The 19,755-nt window shown below is 43.9% G+C and overlaps 2 protein-coding genes and 1 long non-coding RNA gene across 9 annotated transcripts in view; 2 read left to right on the top strand and 1 right to left on the bottom strand.

The window, feature by feature from the left end:
* Positions 1 to 921: 921 nt before the first annotated feature.
* RpL19 (ribosomal protein L19) lies at positions 922 to 6,101 on the bottom strand. Its single transcript, XM_037421861.2, has 5 exons — positions 5,932 to 6,101; positions 5,542 to 5,648; positions 4,424 to 4,667; positions 3,587 to 3,697; positions 922 to 1,104 (listed from the first exon to the last, which is right to left on the bottom strand). The coding sequence occupies exons 1-5, from the start codon at positions 5,934 to 5,936 to the stop codon at positions 975 to 977; spliced, it is 597 nt and encodes a 198-aa protein (XP_037277758.1). The 5' UTR covers positions 5,937 to 6,101; the 3' UTR covers positions 922 to 974.
* A 495-nt stretch (positions 6,102 to 6,596) lies between these two features.
* Pfk (ATP-dependent 6-phosphofructokinase) overlaps positions 6,597 to 19,755 on the top strand; it is a 70,123-nt gene continuing 56,964 nt past the window's right edge. For 5 of the 7 annotated variants that reach the window (XM_075886983.1, XM_075886981.1, XM_075886982.1 and 2 more), the window contains exons 1-5: positions 6,610 to 6,908; positions 14,742 to 14,893; positions 16,981 to 17,170; positions 18,651 to 18,816; positions 19,563 to 19,607. In XM_075886983.1, coding sequence (XP_075743098.1) covers positions 6,743 to 6,908; positions 14,742 to 14,893; positions 16,981 to 17,170; positions 18,651 to 18,816; positions 19,563 to 19,607 — 719 coding nt within the window. In that variant the 5' untranslated portion in view covers positions 6,610 to 6,742. Of the gene's footprint in view, positions 6,909 to 14,741; positions 14,894 to 16,980; positions 17,171 to 18,650; positions 18,817 to 19,562; positions 19,608 to 19,755 lie in introns of all 7 variants that reach the window. The other 2 variants (XM_075886985.1, XM_075886978.1) reach the window with 2 other exon arrangements.
* Positions 9,099 to 11,557, top strand: LOC142796427 (uncharacterized). The gene is made up of 2 exons (XR_012893832.1): positions 9,099 to 9,174; positions 11,449 to 11,557. It is a non-coding gene; the product is annotated as an uncharacterized LOC142796427 (long non-coding RNA).

The raw sequence follows: 19,755 nt of genomic DNA, 5'->3' as shown, positions 1-19,755 counted from the left end.
TTAATCCCTCCTTACCCCCATCCCTTGCACAGAACTGTATAAGTTCCCTCCATTGAGAGAGGCAGTAGAACTGCGCTTACTTCTTTCTCCCTTTTCAAAGTCACTTTGCTACAAAAATCTCCGATGCGCACAGTATCGAGGTCTAAGCACTGCACATGCGTGCGCTTCGTTGTGGATGCGAAAATCAAAATTACGCGATGACGTGCATCTCAGAACAGATAGTGCAAACAGATTTGTTTAAAAAATTTTTTCAGGGGGCGGGTTGCACGTGCAGTGTGTGTCATTTTCATAATGGCCTGCTATTGGTCCCCACCAGGATTCTGGGTGCTATAGAGGGAACAATCACTTTGGATGCAATGTAAAGAGGTCTGGGCCACCATTATCCCCAAAAACCCATGTAGACATCACTGTACGATGGTCCGACTGTGTACAGATATAGGAGCATCCACCTCCTTTCGTGGTGCCCAAGATGCACGATGATAAAGAAAAGAAATCTTATTATCCAACACACACTTGCTCTTCGGAATTTTAAACTCCTTTTTGAATTTGGGTACAGTAGGTTTTTATCACACTGCAATTACTGCTAGAGGCACTTATTTCAGATCGCAAAGCTGCAATGGGTTTTTCACATGGACTTCGCAAGGAGCGGGCAACAAATTCCTGTAATTTACCCTCATACTTGACGGGTTATGAAAATTTTCACACACATAAATTAATGAGGTTATAAACTAGCCAATTGACAACTAAAATGATACAGGCCCCTTTACAGTGAAACTAACAGTGTGATCTTGGTCACTCTGCACACTAAAGTCTCTGCTGGGACGACACGCAGTGTCATAACACTTCACTAAAAGGAGCAAGGGTGTGCGCTAGGCGCATGCGCGTTGCAGCAGTTGAGGAGGCCCTAAGCACGGTGTGGTGTACAGTATGAACAGTCCACATTTTTATTTCTCCTCCACACCCGTGTGGCAGTATCACTTCTTGGCAGCTGCGGCCTCTTCTTTCTGGAGGGAAAGCAGCATCTCTGCCTTCTTCTGCTGTATCCTCTCGGCACGGCGGTTGCGGGCTTCGCGCACCTTCTGCCTCCTGGCTTCCGCTTGGTCGCTGCACAGTGACAGGCATGCACGTTAAACAATGCAACAACTGCAGCACAAAAAAGTCGCACTGATATATAAGAATAAAACAAAGGCAAGAAACTAAAGAGCAGTACTACAGCATCACTTTGAGAATATCCTGAGACTAGTGCCACACGTGTCCAGTTGTCAACGGCTCGCAGTTACTCTTTCTGCTCTGAGCCAAACACACAGGACAAAAAACGCAGCAATCACTACCTGCATGATGGTCGCACTTTTTTCTCTTTCAAAAAATGGACACTGCAGGTAGGAGTCTTTACATAGAATAGTTAGACTAACAAAAACCACAAATGAGAGAGACCTACCCTAGTATTAGGCACATGCATTTACTGCGCATTGCATAAATTCAAGACTTAGGACACAGGCTATTATGGAGTTTTTCTCTCCAAAAATAAACCTCGTGTTTTGACATCTAGAATGCCTGATCCAAAACACCAAAATGAGTTAGTTCAAAAAACAAACAGTCCCAGAAACGGTAATCTGGTGAGTGCAGTTGAGAGGGGACACAAACACCGAACCTCGCGAAGCCGTGTCATATTTCTCAGCCACCTCGGTATTGTTGGAAGCTCAATTTTGACCTTTGTGTTCTGCTCCCCTGACATGGTACGAATGCATGCAAAACGACAAAAAAAAAATAATTCCCTAAATAATTCCCTATGAATGCAGACTGAATTATCAGCTGAAAAACCTGCACAATTTTCTCTGGGCTCATTTATTTGCATTTGCTAATTTTTGTGACATCAACTTCAGATACGCATCCATTAAGATATGCTAATGCAGTGGTCGCAAAACATTCTGGCTAATTTCAACAAAGAATCCAATACAGTCAAACCCCCGCTACAACGAAAAATTCACGGTTCCCCGTCAGCAGTCCATAGGGGTCAATGCATAAATATTGTCGCCACAACGAACATTTTTTCTTCTGCCGTCCCGCTTGTACGAAATTGCACGATGCAATTCTAAACTCAGATATTTATTGCTATACAGGAAACCCAATCTTTAACTTTTTGAGAACCTGAAAATTCATCGATGAAGTCTAAAACACTCGTTGGAACCACCAGAAACCGCCGCTGTTCAGCAAGCATGGGCGCCGCCATTGCTCAATAGCGATGGCAATGAGACTGCACTGCTCATGGAGGATGGCTCTGCTTTTGCCACTGCTTTGGAGCCACAGACGATCCGAAGCTGAAGCTCAGTTCATGGTTTCCTTCACACATGCGTGCACCCGCGGAGTGATGCCTTTTCCGAATCCAATGCTTATTTTATTCGCGCTTGGTCAGTGTGGTACATAATCAAAGCTGCTCTTGTCCGCATTATCAATAGACCTCTACCGGGGTACGTCACAGCGTGACGTCACCGGTGCATGTGCAAGGCGGTGGTTGGCAAAACACTCCTACCGGTGGCTGAGTGGGGTGCAGTCTCTCGGTGTTTGGGGCATTCTTTTTCTTTTTGAAAGCTGAACCTTCATCTCACAGTTGCAACATTAGCTGTGGCATGTGTCGGAGAATATCTGGGTGCGTGATGAAATATTCGCCACGCTGGCTGGCTGTTTATCTCGGAGAAGTGAACACACGTGGCGGCCTGTGCGAGGAACAGCGGCATCGTCTTCGAAAATGTGCAGTGTTGACTGTGACAGTGGCGTGTAGTGTGCGTTGAAAGGCATCGACAATATTGGTTCATTTTACGGACGGTGAAACTGGGAATGTGTGCAGTGTGAAAAATGCGATGCGTCTTGTTTGCGAAAACACTGGCATTCATTGTGGGCCGGTTTCAGAAACTGATTGTCAACGGAACTTAACAATCCGACATTGTAGTCAAGGTAAAACTACATTCGGCGTGATCATCTGTGAGTGGGTACACCTCGGCGTATGCGCGGCGTGCAGAAAAATAAAAGTGCATGATAACCTGGTGATATATACGACTACGCATGAGCTATAAGCATGTTGTAGCGTTGCCGAATCTGCATATATGCTTCACCACGGCTATAACTTGTAATATCGGATACCTGATACGTGTTAATGGAAACGGCAAAGATTTTGGTTTCTTATCTACCTTGTACTTTTACGGCTCGATTCTTATAAAATGAAAATGCGCGTTAGAAGTTTGTGTATCAGGCCTAAAGGAGCGACAGGTACGCAAACATGTTATAGGTGTCAAATGCAGCAAGGTAACTGTGCCAGATAATATTATATATTATTAAGATGTCGGGTTTTACATCACATGAATTTTCACTGGGTTTTTCAGAAACGCAGCGGCAGAACTTCACTTCGATTTGCGGCCTCGAAAATAGCATTTTTTTTGCACTTAAGGATTGAATTAGGCATCGATATTTACAGTATAGGTAGTTTATGTGACATACAACCCAACATTATGGTTTTTCAAACACAGACGCTTTTGCAATTTTTCGGTTTTCAAGGGCCACTGTATGCAAAGGAGCAAGAATAGCGACTCACTTGAGCTGCTTGGACCTGGCCTTCTCAGCCTTCTTCTTGTGGATGTACTCCATGAGGACACGCTTGTTCTTGAACACGTTGCCCTTGGCCTTCAAGTACAGGTCATGGTACCTACGCAAGACGAGGTACCACAATGAGCTCTCAAAGCCTGAGAAAACAAAAGCTTGAAGAGGGCACCATTGACCCACGTTAACAGTTCCACACCACCTATGGCTACATGTCGGTAAAATGACTGTGTGCTCTACGCACCAACAGAAACCGTTTCGGCACATCCTTGAGTAGCAATGCATTTGGACCATACTTGCAGAAACAAAACCAGCCGAAATACGGGCGCGATCGCTAACTTGAAAATTTTGAGCAATCGTTAAAAAATTAATCAAAATTAACCAACACTAATAATTATGTGTTAGAAACACTAGCAATTCAGTTTCACAACTATCAGACAAATGCCGACACATTAGACATAAATGGCTGAAACAAAAACTTTGCTGTTAGGAGTCCTTTAATAAATGCAAATAAATATTCTCACCCTACCATACTTAGTGTAAAAAGGAAAGGCTCCAGCAGAATGCTTACAAATCACAGTCTTCTAATGATCATGCAAACAGCCTTTAATGCAAATTCTTTCCAACTCTACTTCTAAAAAACAAACTTCATAAGATTCCATTTGCTGCAGAGTGCACACATTATCTACAAGGCTGTTCTTTGTTTCCGGGGCACAATTCTGGCAACAACGGCTCATTCCCCAGGTAGAGCTTCTATTGTGACAACATAGTGTGCACTAGCCATACGGCAAGCAAAGAGTTGCTCAGACGAGACAACGAAAGCGGTACTAACAGGTGCTTGTCGATCTTCTTGGCCTCGCGGTACTTCTTAAGCAGCCGCCTGAGGACCCGCATCCTACGAATCCAGATGACCTTGCGGGGCATTCGGGCATTGGCAGTACCCTTCCTCTTGCCAGGACCACAGTGGCGACCCTTGCGCCGAGCCTCTTGGTTCTTGCGGACACGGGCACGAGAGTGCACTGCCACAGGCTTGCGGATGATGAGACCATCCTTAATGAGCTTCCGGATGTTCTGGCCTGCAAGGGAAAGAAAAAAAAAAACGACAGATCAAAAGAAACATACAATTAGTCACAGTAACCTCTGATGACGCCTTCACCATAAACTAAATTCTAAAACACTGCCTCAAAAGCATCAACATGCTTCGCCGATCAATGAGAGCTATTCGATAACACAGCTGGCTTACACCGACACCCATGAGGCAACCATGATCAAGCGGCAGCAAGATGAGTTGTTTTCGTAACATCCTGTAAACTATTTCATGCACTTGATAAGGCATTTAGTTGTACCGATGACGCAACGTGTCCTGTGCAGCAAATAGCCATACAGTCAGCTATTTCGTGCTTTGCCACTTTCGGGTTTCTTGATGCATCACAGTTAAAGGAATGTGTAAACACTGCACTCAACAAGTTTGCAATGCCTTGTACCTTATGCTGGCAGTAGCTAAGGTTCATATTAACAGAAAAAACGCTAGGCATCGCTTAATGATATGGCATTACTAACGTTATCCATGCTTCAATGGACAGCACCCGGCGTTTTATCTGACAACAAAAACATTATCTGACAACAAAAACATTGACCGATCAACAAAAAATTATGCCCTTTTTAGAAACACTACGATCCGTCAACACCACACGTAATTTCAATGAACACAACACCCAAGACATCACTACGCCGTGCAATATACAAATGACCACCAAGCATACTGCTTTGACACACCGCATTCCGCTAGGAAAAAAACTTCAGCGTTCAAGGCGACGCTCATGTAAGCACTTGTCACCTACTTTCCTGTAGGCTAAAGCTTTTCTATGGTGCACACTGCTATCCCCGAACCTCCGCGATGCTAGTCTACACCAATTTCAACATACATCATCAGCAGTAAAGTTCACCTACGTGAGTTGGAGTTTGCGATCTCGTTTGTCTCGTTGGGATCCAGCCAGACTTTCTTGCGGCCGCACTTGAGGACGGCTGCGGCCAGCCGCTTCTGTAAGCGCAGCGTACTGCAGAAGAAAACATAATTTGTAACGTCAAGTTCGTAGTTGTCAAGACATCTGCTCCCTTCCGCAGCGGTGCACGGGAAATGTGCGAGGGCTGGCAGCTAAGCCTAGCGCCACATCATGTGGCCGCGGCTTGCCGGCAAAACGAGTTTTATTTACTCGGATTCGTTTGACGACACACCGCGATGCTGCGAGCGACCGTAACTACGGTCTCTCGAACGTGTCTTTTGCCAAGAAACGGCAATTTTACTCGCGTTGAAGGCGTAAATTCGCAGAGTCAACTTACCTCATGTTTGCTGCAGAACCACGCGCAGTGTGAAAAGATCTTGCACAAAATTGATCAAAAACTAGTCCTCCGCTTAAAAAAATAGTTCTTATATTTTGCTAACCAAACAGAAATTACCCGTGGCAATTCCTTAATAATAAAAATTAATATATCTCACAACTTGTGTTAAATTTGAGATTAGTATAAATAATACTTCATAATAAGCTACGAAAATGTATCCATCAGGAGATCCTTCTATGTGCCTTCCACTAGTTCTAATTTAGTGTTCTTGCGCGCTTGTGCTTTGCCAAAAACATATTAGTAAAAACGCATGTATATTGTTATAATCATTGTTTATCTGTCTGTGTATACGTATTAGTTTATTAAATATTGAAATAATTACGTCTGCTAAGTTTTTTGTATAGCAGTTGTGACTTAACTTAGACCACAACCAAAGCATAGCCTTCAAGATTTGCAATTCACGTTCTAAGTTTACTCTTGTTTAGAAGTAAACTAACACTTTGGCACTTTCAAATTACTACAACAAGTGTTTTAAAGTTTTATTGACTTTCAAGGTTAAAAAGTGTTATAAAGTAAGAGTTTGACAATATTTATAATTGCTATCATCATCAGCACAAAACGAATCCAAAAGCAGTGTTGCAACTTGCAGGTCGCGCGAGCCAATCGCGTGCTGGTAGGTGCTCTGTGGTTCCCCAGATCGTGTACAGGCCGCAAGGTCGAAGGGGCAGCGCATCTCTCTGGTCGAGCGCGTCGTTTCTCGTCTCCGTCCTCATCTCTCAGGGCTCCTCGGAGGAGCTACGACGCTCTCGCGATGGCTGAACGCGCGGCCCAGAAGCAAGAAGAGTACGATAATAAAGAACAGCATGAGTTCGCCTCGGCGGCCGAGCTGGGAGCCACCGTCCGCGAGACCCGAGTGGCCCAGGGATCGGCGAAAGGGAAAGTGATCGCTGTGTTCACTAGCGGCGGGGACTCGCAAGGTACGATTTATCTCGTATATTGCATGCTCTGCCTCCGTGGGCAGAGCTATATGTGCCACGAACGGTTATGCGGTCTTCTTCCTTCTTTATAGTGTTCCGCCGCCCTCGAAAAAATTCGGCGACCTCCCTGGCGCTTTACGTGACAGTCTGCGCGTAACGCACGGACTTGCCGGCCGGCTGGCATTACAGCGCGCCGTTCTATATGCGGGTGTGCCAATTGTACCGTGTTCTTTCTATATCGCGATGTCTATGATAAGCGCGCAAGTTGTGAACCGTTTTGTGTGGCCGGAAGAGGTTGTGTGGCGTACTCGGCTGCAGCTGTCGCCTCGTTAATTCATTGACGGCCTGGCGTAGTTTCTGTTTTGCACCTGCTCACTCATTAGATTCGCTAAACTCGCGGTGGCGATCTCGATGAGCTCAGAAAGGTCTCCCAAAGGCTTTCCGTGTGCGCGTAGTTAATCGACCAAACAGAGCATCCGAGCGATCGTATCACCCGAATTCCTTCGCAATAAGCGCTGCTTAGTGGTTGCGCCGTCGCGCCGACAAAGTTCCGATTCTAAGCTCATTTCCAATATTGGCACGAGATTTAGTTATCTTTAGATTAGGATTTGTTTGCGCGACACGCGAAATGTTCTTGTCTGTTTCGTTGCCGCGCTGTAGCAGACGACGCGGGGGTCTGTGTGTAATCTTGAACCAATCTTGGCACCGCGTCCACTCCTCCCCCCTGTTGCATGCATAAACACACGGTTTGAGGAGCTCGTTGAAGGGAAGAAACGTGGGGTCAAGGATTCTTATGATGACAGGAGCCGAAGTTCGCTTTCGTACGAGTGAAATGTGCGCTCGTTTGCATAGCCGAAGCTGCCGTGGGTGTTGTCTTTGGCGCTCACTGACAGGATTCACCTTGCCGGTGACCTTTCGGCGTTCTTCCAAATTTGTCGGGCGTTCCACTTTCGGCTTTCAGCTTTATCTGTTTGCTGTTCGCTGCCAGCTAGCTTCCGCCATTTTCCGGCTAACTGTCAATCAGCGCGCCGTAAAAGTGTGGTGATTGATTGATCCTTTGTTATCGTTTGTTGTTTACTACGGCGCATATTGCGTGGAGCGGTAATGTTTCCAAATCGCCACGCAGATATGGGATAACCCGTGTAACCTGTCGGCTAGTGTTTGTACAAACGTGATGTAATTGCATTTCGGTGTTGCACAATATCGAGATCGATTCACAACTTGGACATTACTCTCCGTACATTTAGACCTGATAAGGACTATCTGTGGACAATTAAACAATTGATTGTTATCAGCTTATACACATTCTTATTTCGTAGTCATCGAATTACGTTAATGATATGAGCTTATATGTATACACAGCAAAAGCTTACGAGCACGAGATCATCCCTCCTCTCTGCGCGAATCTCGGACGGCATAGACCACAAATGGCATCTCTCCAAGATTCAATTCCCCCAATAGAGTGGCCTTGTTTTCCTTCTAGATGTTGTTGCTGTTGTCTTGAAGTCTGCGTCGCGCTCGCTTCATGTTGGTTTGTTTCGCTTAAAACCTCCACATTTGTTTGTTCTTTTGTGGGCTGGTGGCCTTCGACACGAAATGCCCCGAGATTATGTTTCTCTGCATAAAATCTCAAGTGTTCAAATTGCACTCACATAGAGTGCATGTGATCATGATAGATCTAGCCTGATCAAGCTTTGAAAGCGCCCCGCATACACTACTTGTTTCCTGATTGATATGTACAACATTCTGGAAAATCGTCATACAATTAGGTACTATTCGACCAACTCTAGCGAAAAAAAAATTAATACTACTGCAGTACTATTTTGCAACATTTTAATGATATCTTTTAAGGGAATTCTCGGATTTTCTATTTGTAGCAAAAGCTTTATTTATTACATCATGATCAAACTATGTATATAACTTATATACATGCACACATCAATAAACCCTTTTGTATATACATATTGCATTGAATAAGCAAAATAAAAAGTTGTTCAACTCACTTTGCACAATAGCTGACATCAAATGAAACTTATCTTTGTAAGATCGTTGCAGCATATAATGCTAGTGTATAGTTCTGTTCAAAATTTAGAAGAAAGGAGTCGTTATCCATGAGATAATGCACCTCTACAATGAATTCATCTGCGCGTAATTACAGCCATCACCAGTGAAAGTGCTTGTATTCTGCAGGTTTGCACCATGTTTTCTAATGTGAACGATTCCGGTATGTACCAAGGTTCTCTGCCTACGTAACCTTGAACGTTCGGTGAGTTGGTGATAGTTCATGTTTAATTATGAAGCAGCGCATGGAGATAAGCACAAAAAGAATGAAAGGGACACCGCTGCACTCGCAACTAGTTTATTTTGCGGAAAGAACATGGGTAATATACAACATGATAGTGTATGAACCTTCTGAATCGCGCTCCTGAGGAACCAATAAATGGCAACTGCACACACGTGATGCCAGGAAAGTCTTGCCTCCTTCCACCTGATTATGTAAAAATGAGTCTGCACAGGTGGGCGAGAAATGACGAGCCTAGATGAGACAAACAGTTACAAGACGCACGCTTACGCAGCAGTGCTGCGTGTGTGCTTCTTGTAATTTTTTATCCCTTCTAGGTGCACCGATTCATCGCTCAGTTTGCACCGACTGGCCTGCTTACAATCTGCATTGTATAGGTGGCCTTGTTGGTTTCAAGGATCACCAACTCCAGCACCAGAACCAAGGAGCCCTTGCTTCTGCTTTCTGTGCATATTATAAATACCAGAAATGAAATGTCAATGTGTTTTGAGAATGCAAAGTTTTAAAACTTGATGTTGCTAAACTTAACACCCCCCCCCCCCCTCCAGCTGCTCTCAAAATGTATGCCACTAAAAAATCCTGCGGAGAATCATAGTGAATAAATAGTACATCAACTGCTGTGCAATAATAATTAATGGTATTGAAATATGGGAAACGATATTATTTTGCTTTTTTTGTGTGTGATGTGAACAGTAATTGTTTCCTCATTGGCACTAGTTCAATAATACAGGGAAGAAGGCAGCAGGAAAAATGAAAGCAATAAGGAAGATGAGACAATTCGGCATTATTTCTTTTTTATATTGTTTTTTTTCTCACTGGCGGGCTGTCATGAATGTGTATAGTTCGTTCTTTTTAACCAACACCAATTGATGTATAGAGGAATGTAGCTCATTCAAGCTGGTACTGTTCTTTTTTTTTTCTCTCATATTTGGGTGGTAAGTGAACGAGTAGAAAAAGATGCAATGAAGTACTGTCCATGTTTAAATCCACGACCTGCAAGGTGTCCTATCAATAAAGTGGCATTGGCATCTGTTTTAATACCATTCTGCCCAAAAATGTTAAATCTTTTCACATAAACAAAGATTGGGCTATTTCTAACAATGGCTGACTGGTTTTTACTAGCAATATAGACCCTTTTCATTATGCACAAGTGTACTTCTTTTCACTGTATGTTTGCCCAAGAAATGGCGGCACCTTCGTGCTTAAAGCGGACGCGTGGTCCTAGTTGAAGGTGCTTGTCTATTACGAGTGTTTATATCAAGAGAGCAGACTCTAAATTTTCCGCATCACTACATAAGCAAATCACTCTTGAACAAGCTGTTCGAAATAAGTGACTAGCCATCGTTACTTCAAGCTGCATAGCAGAAAAGCTAACCTAACAATTTTAAAAATGATCTATTTTGATAGCTCGACTTTACATGCCTGTCCTTGGCTAACCGTAACACTCGGAGCTACAATGGGGCCGCATAGGCTGTAAACCTTAGCCTATGTCTACAAACTGTGCTGAAAATATATTCAGTAAAAGCAACAATATTTTGAAATGTCCATTGTCATTTACGTTGTGCTGGGTTTGTCGTGAGGCGGAATATGCAACTGTTCACTTGTGATGGGCAGTGGTTGTCAAAAACTCAGGTCACTAACCTTTTCCACATCTGGTCATGATATTGGATACAGAAAATGCTTCCCATAAACAATATTGCCACGTGAAGAATTCTATGGCCCTTTCGCTTCTGATGTGATGCAACTAATATCAACTGTTGCTCAGCTACATTGAGAGTCGTCTCGTTTCTAGCCGCGTAGCGCAACTCTTCATAGCCAAATCCATGCATTCTTCCAAGCTGCCGTTGGCCAAGAATGAATCGCTGTTTGAAACTGTCAAACATTTGTTCACGTGCATTGCCTGCATGATTTTTGGGCTGCCATAGAGTGACTGGCATGTTTTGTTGTAGCGTGAACTGTCATGGCATAGCATGTCGCTAGTTCCTTCGTGTGATCATGGCTTGCAGTTTAGCCAGAGAGGCGGCTATGCATTTCTTTATTTCGGAGTTGCTTGATGCTGACACGACTGCAATTTGTCTACTGCCAACTTTGCTCGCCTCATTTAAGAAGCATTTTTGTATTCGTGGTTTCATAGAAAAGTAGTGTCAATATCAGTGAATGTCTAACCTGTCTGTTTTCTGTATTTGCTGTCTTGTAAACTAAGTTGTTTCTCTTGTTTTTTTTGTTCCTCTTTTGCAGATGATTTTGTTTCAATAGACACTTTGGTATGTTACCTGCAAGATTTATGACAAATGATAAAATAAATGCAGCAGCTAGCATCCTGCCTGCTTTCTGCTGCAGTTCACAAGTTTTTCTCTTCATTTTTTTAATGAAGTGCAGCTTGGTTGTTAGCCTCAAAAAAAAAACAAAAAGGCCAATTCCTATTACGCCATCTTTATATGGCATTTTTCCTGAGCTCCACATCATGGGTTTGTTTCTGTGACGTAGTGTCAGTTTTGGGCCCAGGACCACTCAGCAAGGAACTGAATCGAACCACGAGCGCACAGACACCCACACGAGAATATATTTACAGAGAGCGTAACTATGAACGAGTAACATTTAAAGTAGTAGAAACAAGCAGTCTATAGCTGTACTCAATGTCTCTCTAAATTAGAAAAGTCTCGCCGTGTTTTGAGGTGGCTTGCGGGTCGCCGGCGCCTATCGCTCGTGGACTGTGCCCCGTCTGGCTCGTTGCCGTCCTCAACGTGCGTCGGACCACTCTGTGACACGGCCTTCTGCCGCAACAGCAGCAGTTGGTAGCTGATTGGTAGCTCCGCAGCAGCTCTCCGCCACCACGCTCGTCTCAGCAGCACACCGGGGTCGCGCCAGCCACCCGGAACGGCAGCAGGAACATCAGGCCCGCAACAACCAAAACCCACAGCCACTCTGGACGGCAGCCAGCACCGCGGTACCTCGCCTGGTCCCTGGGCCAGTCGCCCAGCCGGAGTACAGGCCTCGTTCACAGGATGTCCAGCTGTCCGGAACGGCAGCCAGAACAGCAGTGGATCGCCTGGTTCCTGGGCCAGTCGCCCAGCTGGAGTCCAGGAATGGTAGAGCGCCTAGATGCCGCTGTCTAGTTCCCCGGACCGGACGTCCAGCCGAGAACCGACTCCTTGCACGCGCTGCCTCGAACCACCGCACACCACGCGCACGCTTCGTTTTTCTCTTCTCCCCTGCATGGCGAACACTGAATTCTTTTTTTTTTCCCGCGCCTCTGTATCATGACAGTTTCCCATCCAGGGCTGCAGCATTTTAATTTGGGTACTCTGTAGTATACAAGATATTGTCACTTGCTCGTCTTTATCGTGTTTTGCTTAGGAGCACGTACAATTCCGCCAACAATGATACTGCGTAATGCAAACCGTTACGCTTGTGGCACTATTATCATTTACGTGCCTAGTTTTGTGTGTACAGAAACTGACTCTAGGTGGTTAAAATCAGTGTGAAACTCACTAATTTCACCTCGAATTTTATGAATCGGTACATTTATTACTCATGAACTTTACAAAGGCATGTATTTTATCTAACTTGAAGTTCTGTTTTCAAGTTAAATGGCTACCAATCATAACTGCATTCTCACAAACTGCACTCACAAAGGGAAGTGAGAACGTCTAAAAAATCAGGTAAAAAAAAAATTTCACTATCACCCATTCCATGTTTCTTCCTTCCTTACGTAACGGTATTGTATTTTCTATCTATAGTTATTTCCTCACAATTGTACTAGATTACATTCCTGATTTGATAAGTGACAGTTTTTATTTTTGCCTACCTTGTTTCTTAGTGACCTGTTGCTTTCTACTGCTAAGAGCAAGCTTACATATTGTTGAGTATCGGGTGTCTTAGTTTGCAGCTGTTTCTTGCACAGAGCTGATATTTGAAGCAGACAATGCGACACTGAGTTAAGGAAACATTATTGTGCGGAATAAACAGAGGCACTGCATAGTCAGCACTGGGGCCGCCAGCTTATTGGGCTCGCACTTGTGTGCGATTACTACCCAGGATTTCTTCGGACACTGCTTTTTCGTCTTCGCGCCACTCGGTGCTTTTATAGCCCCTAAGGATCCCTTGCATCAGCCAGTAGTTCGAAGCCTCCAATCAGCAACCACCATTGTTCACTGGCTGAAATCGGACCTGGGGATTGAGAGGGCTTGCGGTACGTTGCATGAGGAATGGCTGTTGGTTAGCCAAGGTGTACCGCAAAAGTTGCTGTGGATTGCATAGGACTCCCGCCTTGGTTGTGCCTGTTGCACCGGACACCTCGCTTATATTGACACTGGTTGCATCAGCCACTCTATCGATGTTGATGCCACTTGCATCAGATGTTCTACCAGCTTGAATACTTTGCCACAGCAATAAAGTTTGGATTGGAATCCCTGGTATAACTACATGGTTTCCAAAGCTGTTAGAACATTATCTAAAATTCTTTTTACTTGTATTTCTATTGATTTAGTGTCACAACAGCTCTATTGATACTCGGTGCCTTCATTGCTCTCTATATATTCTAATACTCAGTTTTAAAAACTAGCCTCTGCATGGGTGTTTCACTCTCCGGAATATCTGAGCTTTGTTTGTTGAGGTTTACTTTTATTTACACTAGGGTGCGGCACTATGTTTAGCACGAAGCCTAGAGTGTACCCACTCGAGTGGAGGTCGCTAAGAAGCATGGCCATGTTTTCACCATGTGCGTTTTACTGTACGGTTGTACTTTTAGCCAAAGCGAGGATGACTTTAGTGAGGAAGAGAATTATGTGCCTCTGCAAGAGAGTGATGACAGGGATTCAACAAAAGTGAGTAACGAAAGCTACGAGGACAGCGGTGGGGACACCACCTCTGTTTTTTCTGCAAAACCTGCTCTAACAACCCTGGCCTGCACCCAGGAGAATGCTTGAAGCGGTATCATACGCTGCTCAAATGTTGCTAAAGGAATTGCCTGCAGAATGCAGGAGCACGAATAAATATTCTGTGAGTTTTTCTTCCGCAGTTTCTGTTTTCCTTCATGGCGCCAGAAACTGGAAAAATAGTTTTGAACCGGTAGAGCTGGAAAGCGGGTAAAAGTTTTGAAGCGCAAAGCACTCGTGGTTAAGCTTTGAGGTGGTAGTAGAGCCACCACCTTTTATAAGTATCACGTGATAGTGGTGCTACAATATGGTAGCACACGTGCCATTTATTGCACTGTTTTTTTTTTCTCCTTTTCATTTCTGTGACACATACACATTTATGATGGTTATAATTTTGGTAATGCATATTTCTACAACTTATGCATATTTTTGGGGCTAACTATAGCCTTCATTTTTTTTAGTGAATCATTTTAAAGTAGTGGAATTACCCAATTTTTCTGGCATGTACCCGTTCATGATGTCCACTGACGTTACCACGCATCCCAGGCACGAAAACCTTGACTAAGAGCAGCTTCACTGTAAAAAAATTGCCCTTTTTTAATTCCTCAAAGTTGTGTCGGTACTTCAACTGCCTGCTTGCACCGTTTGATGCAGGCATGAATGCGGCCGTGCGTGCCGTAGTGCGCATGGGTCTCTACCTGGGCGCCCGAGTGTTCTTCATCCGGGAGGGCTACCAGGGCATGGTCAATGGTGGTGACTCCATTGTCGAGGCCACCTGGGTCAGCGTCTCGGGCATTATCCACAAGGTGACCGATTTCGTCATTCCATCAGCCTTTCAGTCTATGTTTGTTTCGTGAAGAGGTAACGCGGAAGTGTTTGTGGCACCTTGAGCCTTGCTCTCTGCTCGACTGCTGGACAGTCCAAGATTCATACTTGCATCGCATGAGTCAACCAAAAATATGATCTTTTGTGTGTTATCACAAAGTGTTCCTTTCAACGCTGAGGTGCTGTGTCAACACCGAAGTGAGCAGACCATGGGATTAACAACACTTGTGTGTTTTCATGCAGGTTATGGTTCGTCGAATGCTTTATATAATAGAAGTGGTGTGCAAGACACGTAGCACAAGACAATCAATTTAGTGCCCAGTCAATTTTTTTTTCATTAAAACAAAAACATCTTAATTGAAAAAAAGTTATTTGCTTTACAAACACCACAAAAGTCGAAATTGTATATAGCTGCATCAGGAATGAATCAAACTTCGAAAAAAGTTGTTATATTCCACTTTCTTTATATATCTTCCTATCTAAAAAATTCAGAATTGTTTGAACACCAGTGTCATATAGAACATTAGCGCTATCATGTACCGTTAACATTGCTTTAGAAAGTTGGTCTATATGTCACTAATGCAGGGCCGTGATACAACCGGCTCTTTGCTTTCAGTAGACCTGGAAGTACAACCAGATTTCATGTTTAGATTGCTTGTGCGATAAAAAGTGGTAAAAAGTGCTTTGTTGTACCACTTGGTATGCATCTAGAATCTTTGACAATTCACATCGTAGACAATGTGCAATCGGAAAGTGTTGCAATGTTATGTGTTAGGAATAAATAAACCATTGATTCTACCATCTGTAATGTAAAAGTGTGCACTGTTCGTAGCACTGTGGAATAAACTTGTTTGTCAATGTGCCCCTGTTTGCAAAAGCTTGATTGTCACTGGTGGTCCGTAGTCGCGAATTTTTTTTATGTTATTAGCCAGAAATCGCACAACTACCTCGTGTGTATTAGTGAACTATTACAATACTATTAGTAGTACTAGCACAATTCATAGTGATACTACTGTCAATTGCCTCTGCTACATTATCGGTAGTGTCTGTTACTCGATCATCATTGATTCAGCTGTCTATTGCTGTGCCTCAAGAAACAGGCACAAATAGCTCTCAGAGACAAAAGAAAGGAGCCAGCTATATACACGTTTCTCACTGGTGCCTCAGTCACTCTCGAAGAACGGGCAGATTTAGTTAGGAAACATTGGGTCTTACTCTTAAGTGAAATTTTTTTTACAGCAAAAGCTGTTATGAGATTATAACAGCCAATTTCGGTGGGGCAGTTCTTTGCTACTGCCTCAAATGCCGGTTTTTATAACAGCTATTTTGCACAGTAAGAAAAAACAAACAAAACAGGTCCTAAGCGAGGTTTCAGCCCAGGCACCCTATATGGCAGTAAGGTATTCTACATTAGAACCACATTGGTTCTTGCAAAACCTTCACCAAGAGACCCGTCATCTGTTGGGCAAGAAATAAAATAACTGAATGCAATGTAGCGATAAAAGAGTAATACCAGGTGTGACATGATGCTAATTGTACAGCGAGTGGATGGCCTAAAGCTTTCCAACCTGTTACATAATGTTCTGCCATGATTATTCAGCAGCCATAGCATCAACAAATAGTGTCTTGCCGACATATAGTGGGTACCCCCTACTTCACAGAAGGAGTTGGGACATAGTTAATACCTTGCAACTGTACGTGCGACAAAAGCTGCACCACCGATTTTCGCTGTGACTGTGCTGCACGTCTCATGCGAACCGGACGTGGTTGGTGTTATTTATTATTTAACCCGTAGTTTTTGCCCAACCAGACTATAGTATTTCTGTGAAATGTTTGCGTTTAAGCCCATTGGTGTGCACTTCTGTAATTGTACTTGCTCACTCGGCCTTTCTTGCCACTTTTCAATACCCTTGCAATGGGGGCATTAAAACAATAATTTTTAAGGATATGCTTAGGAGAAAATCATATTTATAAGGTGGCCTCACTGCAATTTATGTGAAGTTACACTAGCAGCTTTAGTTAGATTGACCCAGCCGTTGGCTTTAGCTCACTTCGTCCACTTGGGCAGGGTGGCACGGTGATTGGCAGTGCCCGATCCCAAGACTTTCGCGAGCGTCAGGGCCGCCTGAGGGCAGCCAAGAACTTGGTCCACTGCGGCATCACAAACCTGGTGGTGATTGGCGGCGACGGTTCCCTGACTGGGGCGAACCTCTTCCGCCAGGAGTGGCCGTCCCTGCTTGACGAGTTGGTCAGCAACGGTGCGTTGACTTGCCTGCCAAAGCATTTGCACCGTTTGAAAGGATGTCCTATCCTCAATCCTCCTGCTTGCATTTCCTTTCTTAAAAACTGTGCACTTGCTTCATCCTTGTTTAAATAAGAAAATAGAAAAAACAAACTAATAGCCATGCATCTGATGGCAGTACATCTGCATTCTCGTTGTGCTTGCTTTAAGCTATTGAGGAGGAGTGAAGGTAGGATGGGTATGGGGATGAGCAACTGATGTTGAGTTTTATTGTCTGCGTTAAGAGTGTTAGATCAGGCAAGACATGAATGAGTTAGGTGTAGTCCAAGGATGGCGTAAGTGTCATGGACGTCGGTGTGCCTGTGAGCATTTAGCTGTGCTGCATGCACGGGATATTGCTCTCAACTTTGATGAAGTGACTACAGCTGCATTTTTAGCTTTTCTTCACATCACACATCTTTGAGTTCAACATTGATCACTGTATGTGGCTTCCTCCTGTTTTCTGCTAATAATGCATGCAGCGCCTGTAAAATGTATACTGTCACTTTGGAAACAAAGGCGATGTTTTTAAGGGTTGGCACAGAATAGCCAAAAGAAAGGCACTGGCACGAGGACTACCGTGTCTTCGTCTGCCTTTTTCGCGCTTGTTAATTTAAGCGCATAGCATTGCCCCTCCTCCCGAAAGAGCATCAGCTCGATGCTAAATGAAGCGTTTAAGGTAAACATAAACAAAGTCCTAACGTCTATAAAACCATGAATGTCAAAATGTGTGGTATAGTTTTAAATGCACCACATGCACAATTTCGGGCTCTGGCTCTCTGAGTCGTGGAGGTTGGCTTCCGTCCAGAAAGACTTCATACTTGACATTTCTCACTCGTAGTAGCACTTTGTAAGGGCCAGAATACAGACTTAGAAGCACTATACAGTAAAAGCTCATTGATTCGCATCTCACGAGACCAGAAAAAGTGTACGAATGAACTTAATGCTGAATTATCAAAAGTATCAAGGAAACAAAGTTTCTATGAAATCAATGCCTCTTAATTTTCTTGAGTACTTTAGTCCACTAGTTATTTTACAAAAGAGCAGTGTAAGCTGCAACTATCATCATTCGTGAGTTCATAATGTCACAACCCCGGTGTCATAAGCTTTGACGTGCTCTGAGCCCATGCCTTATTACATACCAAGAAAGTGGTAGCAGAAGGCAATGCCTTTCAAGAAGCTCGTGGCTGTTTTTGCTGTCGGTGAACACCATTTTTGTTTCTTTGCGTTGCACACCTGCGGTGCTTCGATCTTGGTGTGTTCTTAGGACCTTTTGAATTAACTGTGCTGCGACCAAAATCGACCAAATTAACAACAGCTTGATGCCACTAAACAATGCATATGCTGTGCGGGACCAGAGAACACGCCCAAAATACATATCATATTTTCATAATTGGCGAGTGTTGAATTAATAAGCTTTCACTGCATATATTTTTCACTTGCGTGGCCTTCTGCAGGCAGCATCACCCACGAACAGAGGAACACTTGCAGTCACCTCAACATTGTGGGCATGCTTGGTTCCATCGATAATGACTTCTGTGGCACTGACATGACCATTGGAACCGACTCTGCGCTTCATCGCATCATGGAAGCTGTGGATGCTATCGCCACCACTGCATCGAGGTGAGCTCTCTCTGCTTTCGTGATTGATGTACATGCTGCAGTTGTTGCAACTTTTTGACCCTTTCGTGAATGCTTTTTGCATTTCGTTGTGCATTGTTTATAACAATGTTTTGAATAGGTATGTTGATCATTTATGGGCCGGAACATTGGTGCTTTACTTGAGCTCAGTAATTCCCTCGTATGACAAGCCGTTCACAAAAGTTCTTTCTGCATCATTAAAGATTAATCATACATATAAGTAAAGGACAAATCAGCATAGTGTCTGTTTAATATCTCTTTACCATAGCACAAGCTGTTGCTTTAAAGATGCGTTGAAATGCTCTACGTAGTTGGCTTGCATTCCTAGAAGTCTGAATAATGGTTGTTCTTGTGAAAAGAAATTACTTTCATACATAGTTAGCGTAAAACATTGAGCGAAGTTGCGTCGCACACAAGGCTGTCTTTCAGAGGCTGTCACATGGCAAAATGTCGGCACTTGTTGCCTGGTGCAGCTTACTTCAGACTTCACTTCAACGAGCTTGCTCCTTAAAAGTTCATAGCCTCAGCAGCAGCTAGAGCGTAGTATTTTTGCTCATGAATTTTTCGGTTGCTTTCTCGCCAATAGACGGAAGCCTTTAGGGCTGTATGCCAGACAGGGCTGCTATTGCGTGCGACATGCAGTTGTGGGGGAAACTGCAAACAATCTCGCAGCATCTTACACTCCTCCTGATTCCGAGTTTGCCTTTTCCCGCCTTTCCACTCTCTAGTCATCAGAGGACTTTCATCCTTGAAGTCATGGGAAGACACTGTGGGTAAGTGCTACGCATCTGTGCTTGCTGGACGTTCTCGGTTTTGTACGGTCTTGCCACGTGCTCCTTTTTTCTATTTTCTTGTAAGCGTCCCCTTAGACATGTAACTACTTCCTTGCATGTGCCTGCTGGAATGTCATATTCGGTAGAG

Source organism: Rhipicephalus microplus, chromosome 2 (genome assembly GCF_043290135.1).
Source record: "Rhipicephalus microplus isolate Deutch F79 chromosome 2, USDA_Rmic, whole genome shotgun sequence".
In the NCBI taxonomy this organism is placed as follows: Eukaryota; Metazoa; Arthropoda; class Arachnida; order Ixodida; family Ixodidae; genus Rhipicephalus; species Rhipicephalus microplus.
Note: the sequence above shows the minus strand (reverse complement) of the source record. Positions and strands in the feature narration are given on the sequence as shown.

Coding starts and splice junctions, on each gene's coding strand:
- RpL19 (XM_037421861.2), bottom strand. Junction 4,668..5,541: donor GATCGCAAACTCCAACTCAC/GTAGGTGAACTT, acceptor TTTCCCTTGCAG/GCCAGAACATCCGGAAGCTC. Junction 3,698..4,423: donor AAGAAGATCGACAAGCACCT/GTTAGTACCGCT, acceptor CGTCTTGCGTAG/GTACCATGACCTGTACTTGA.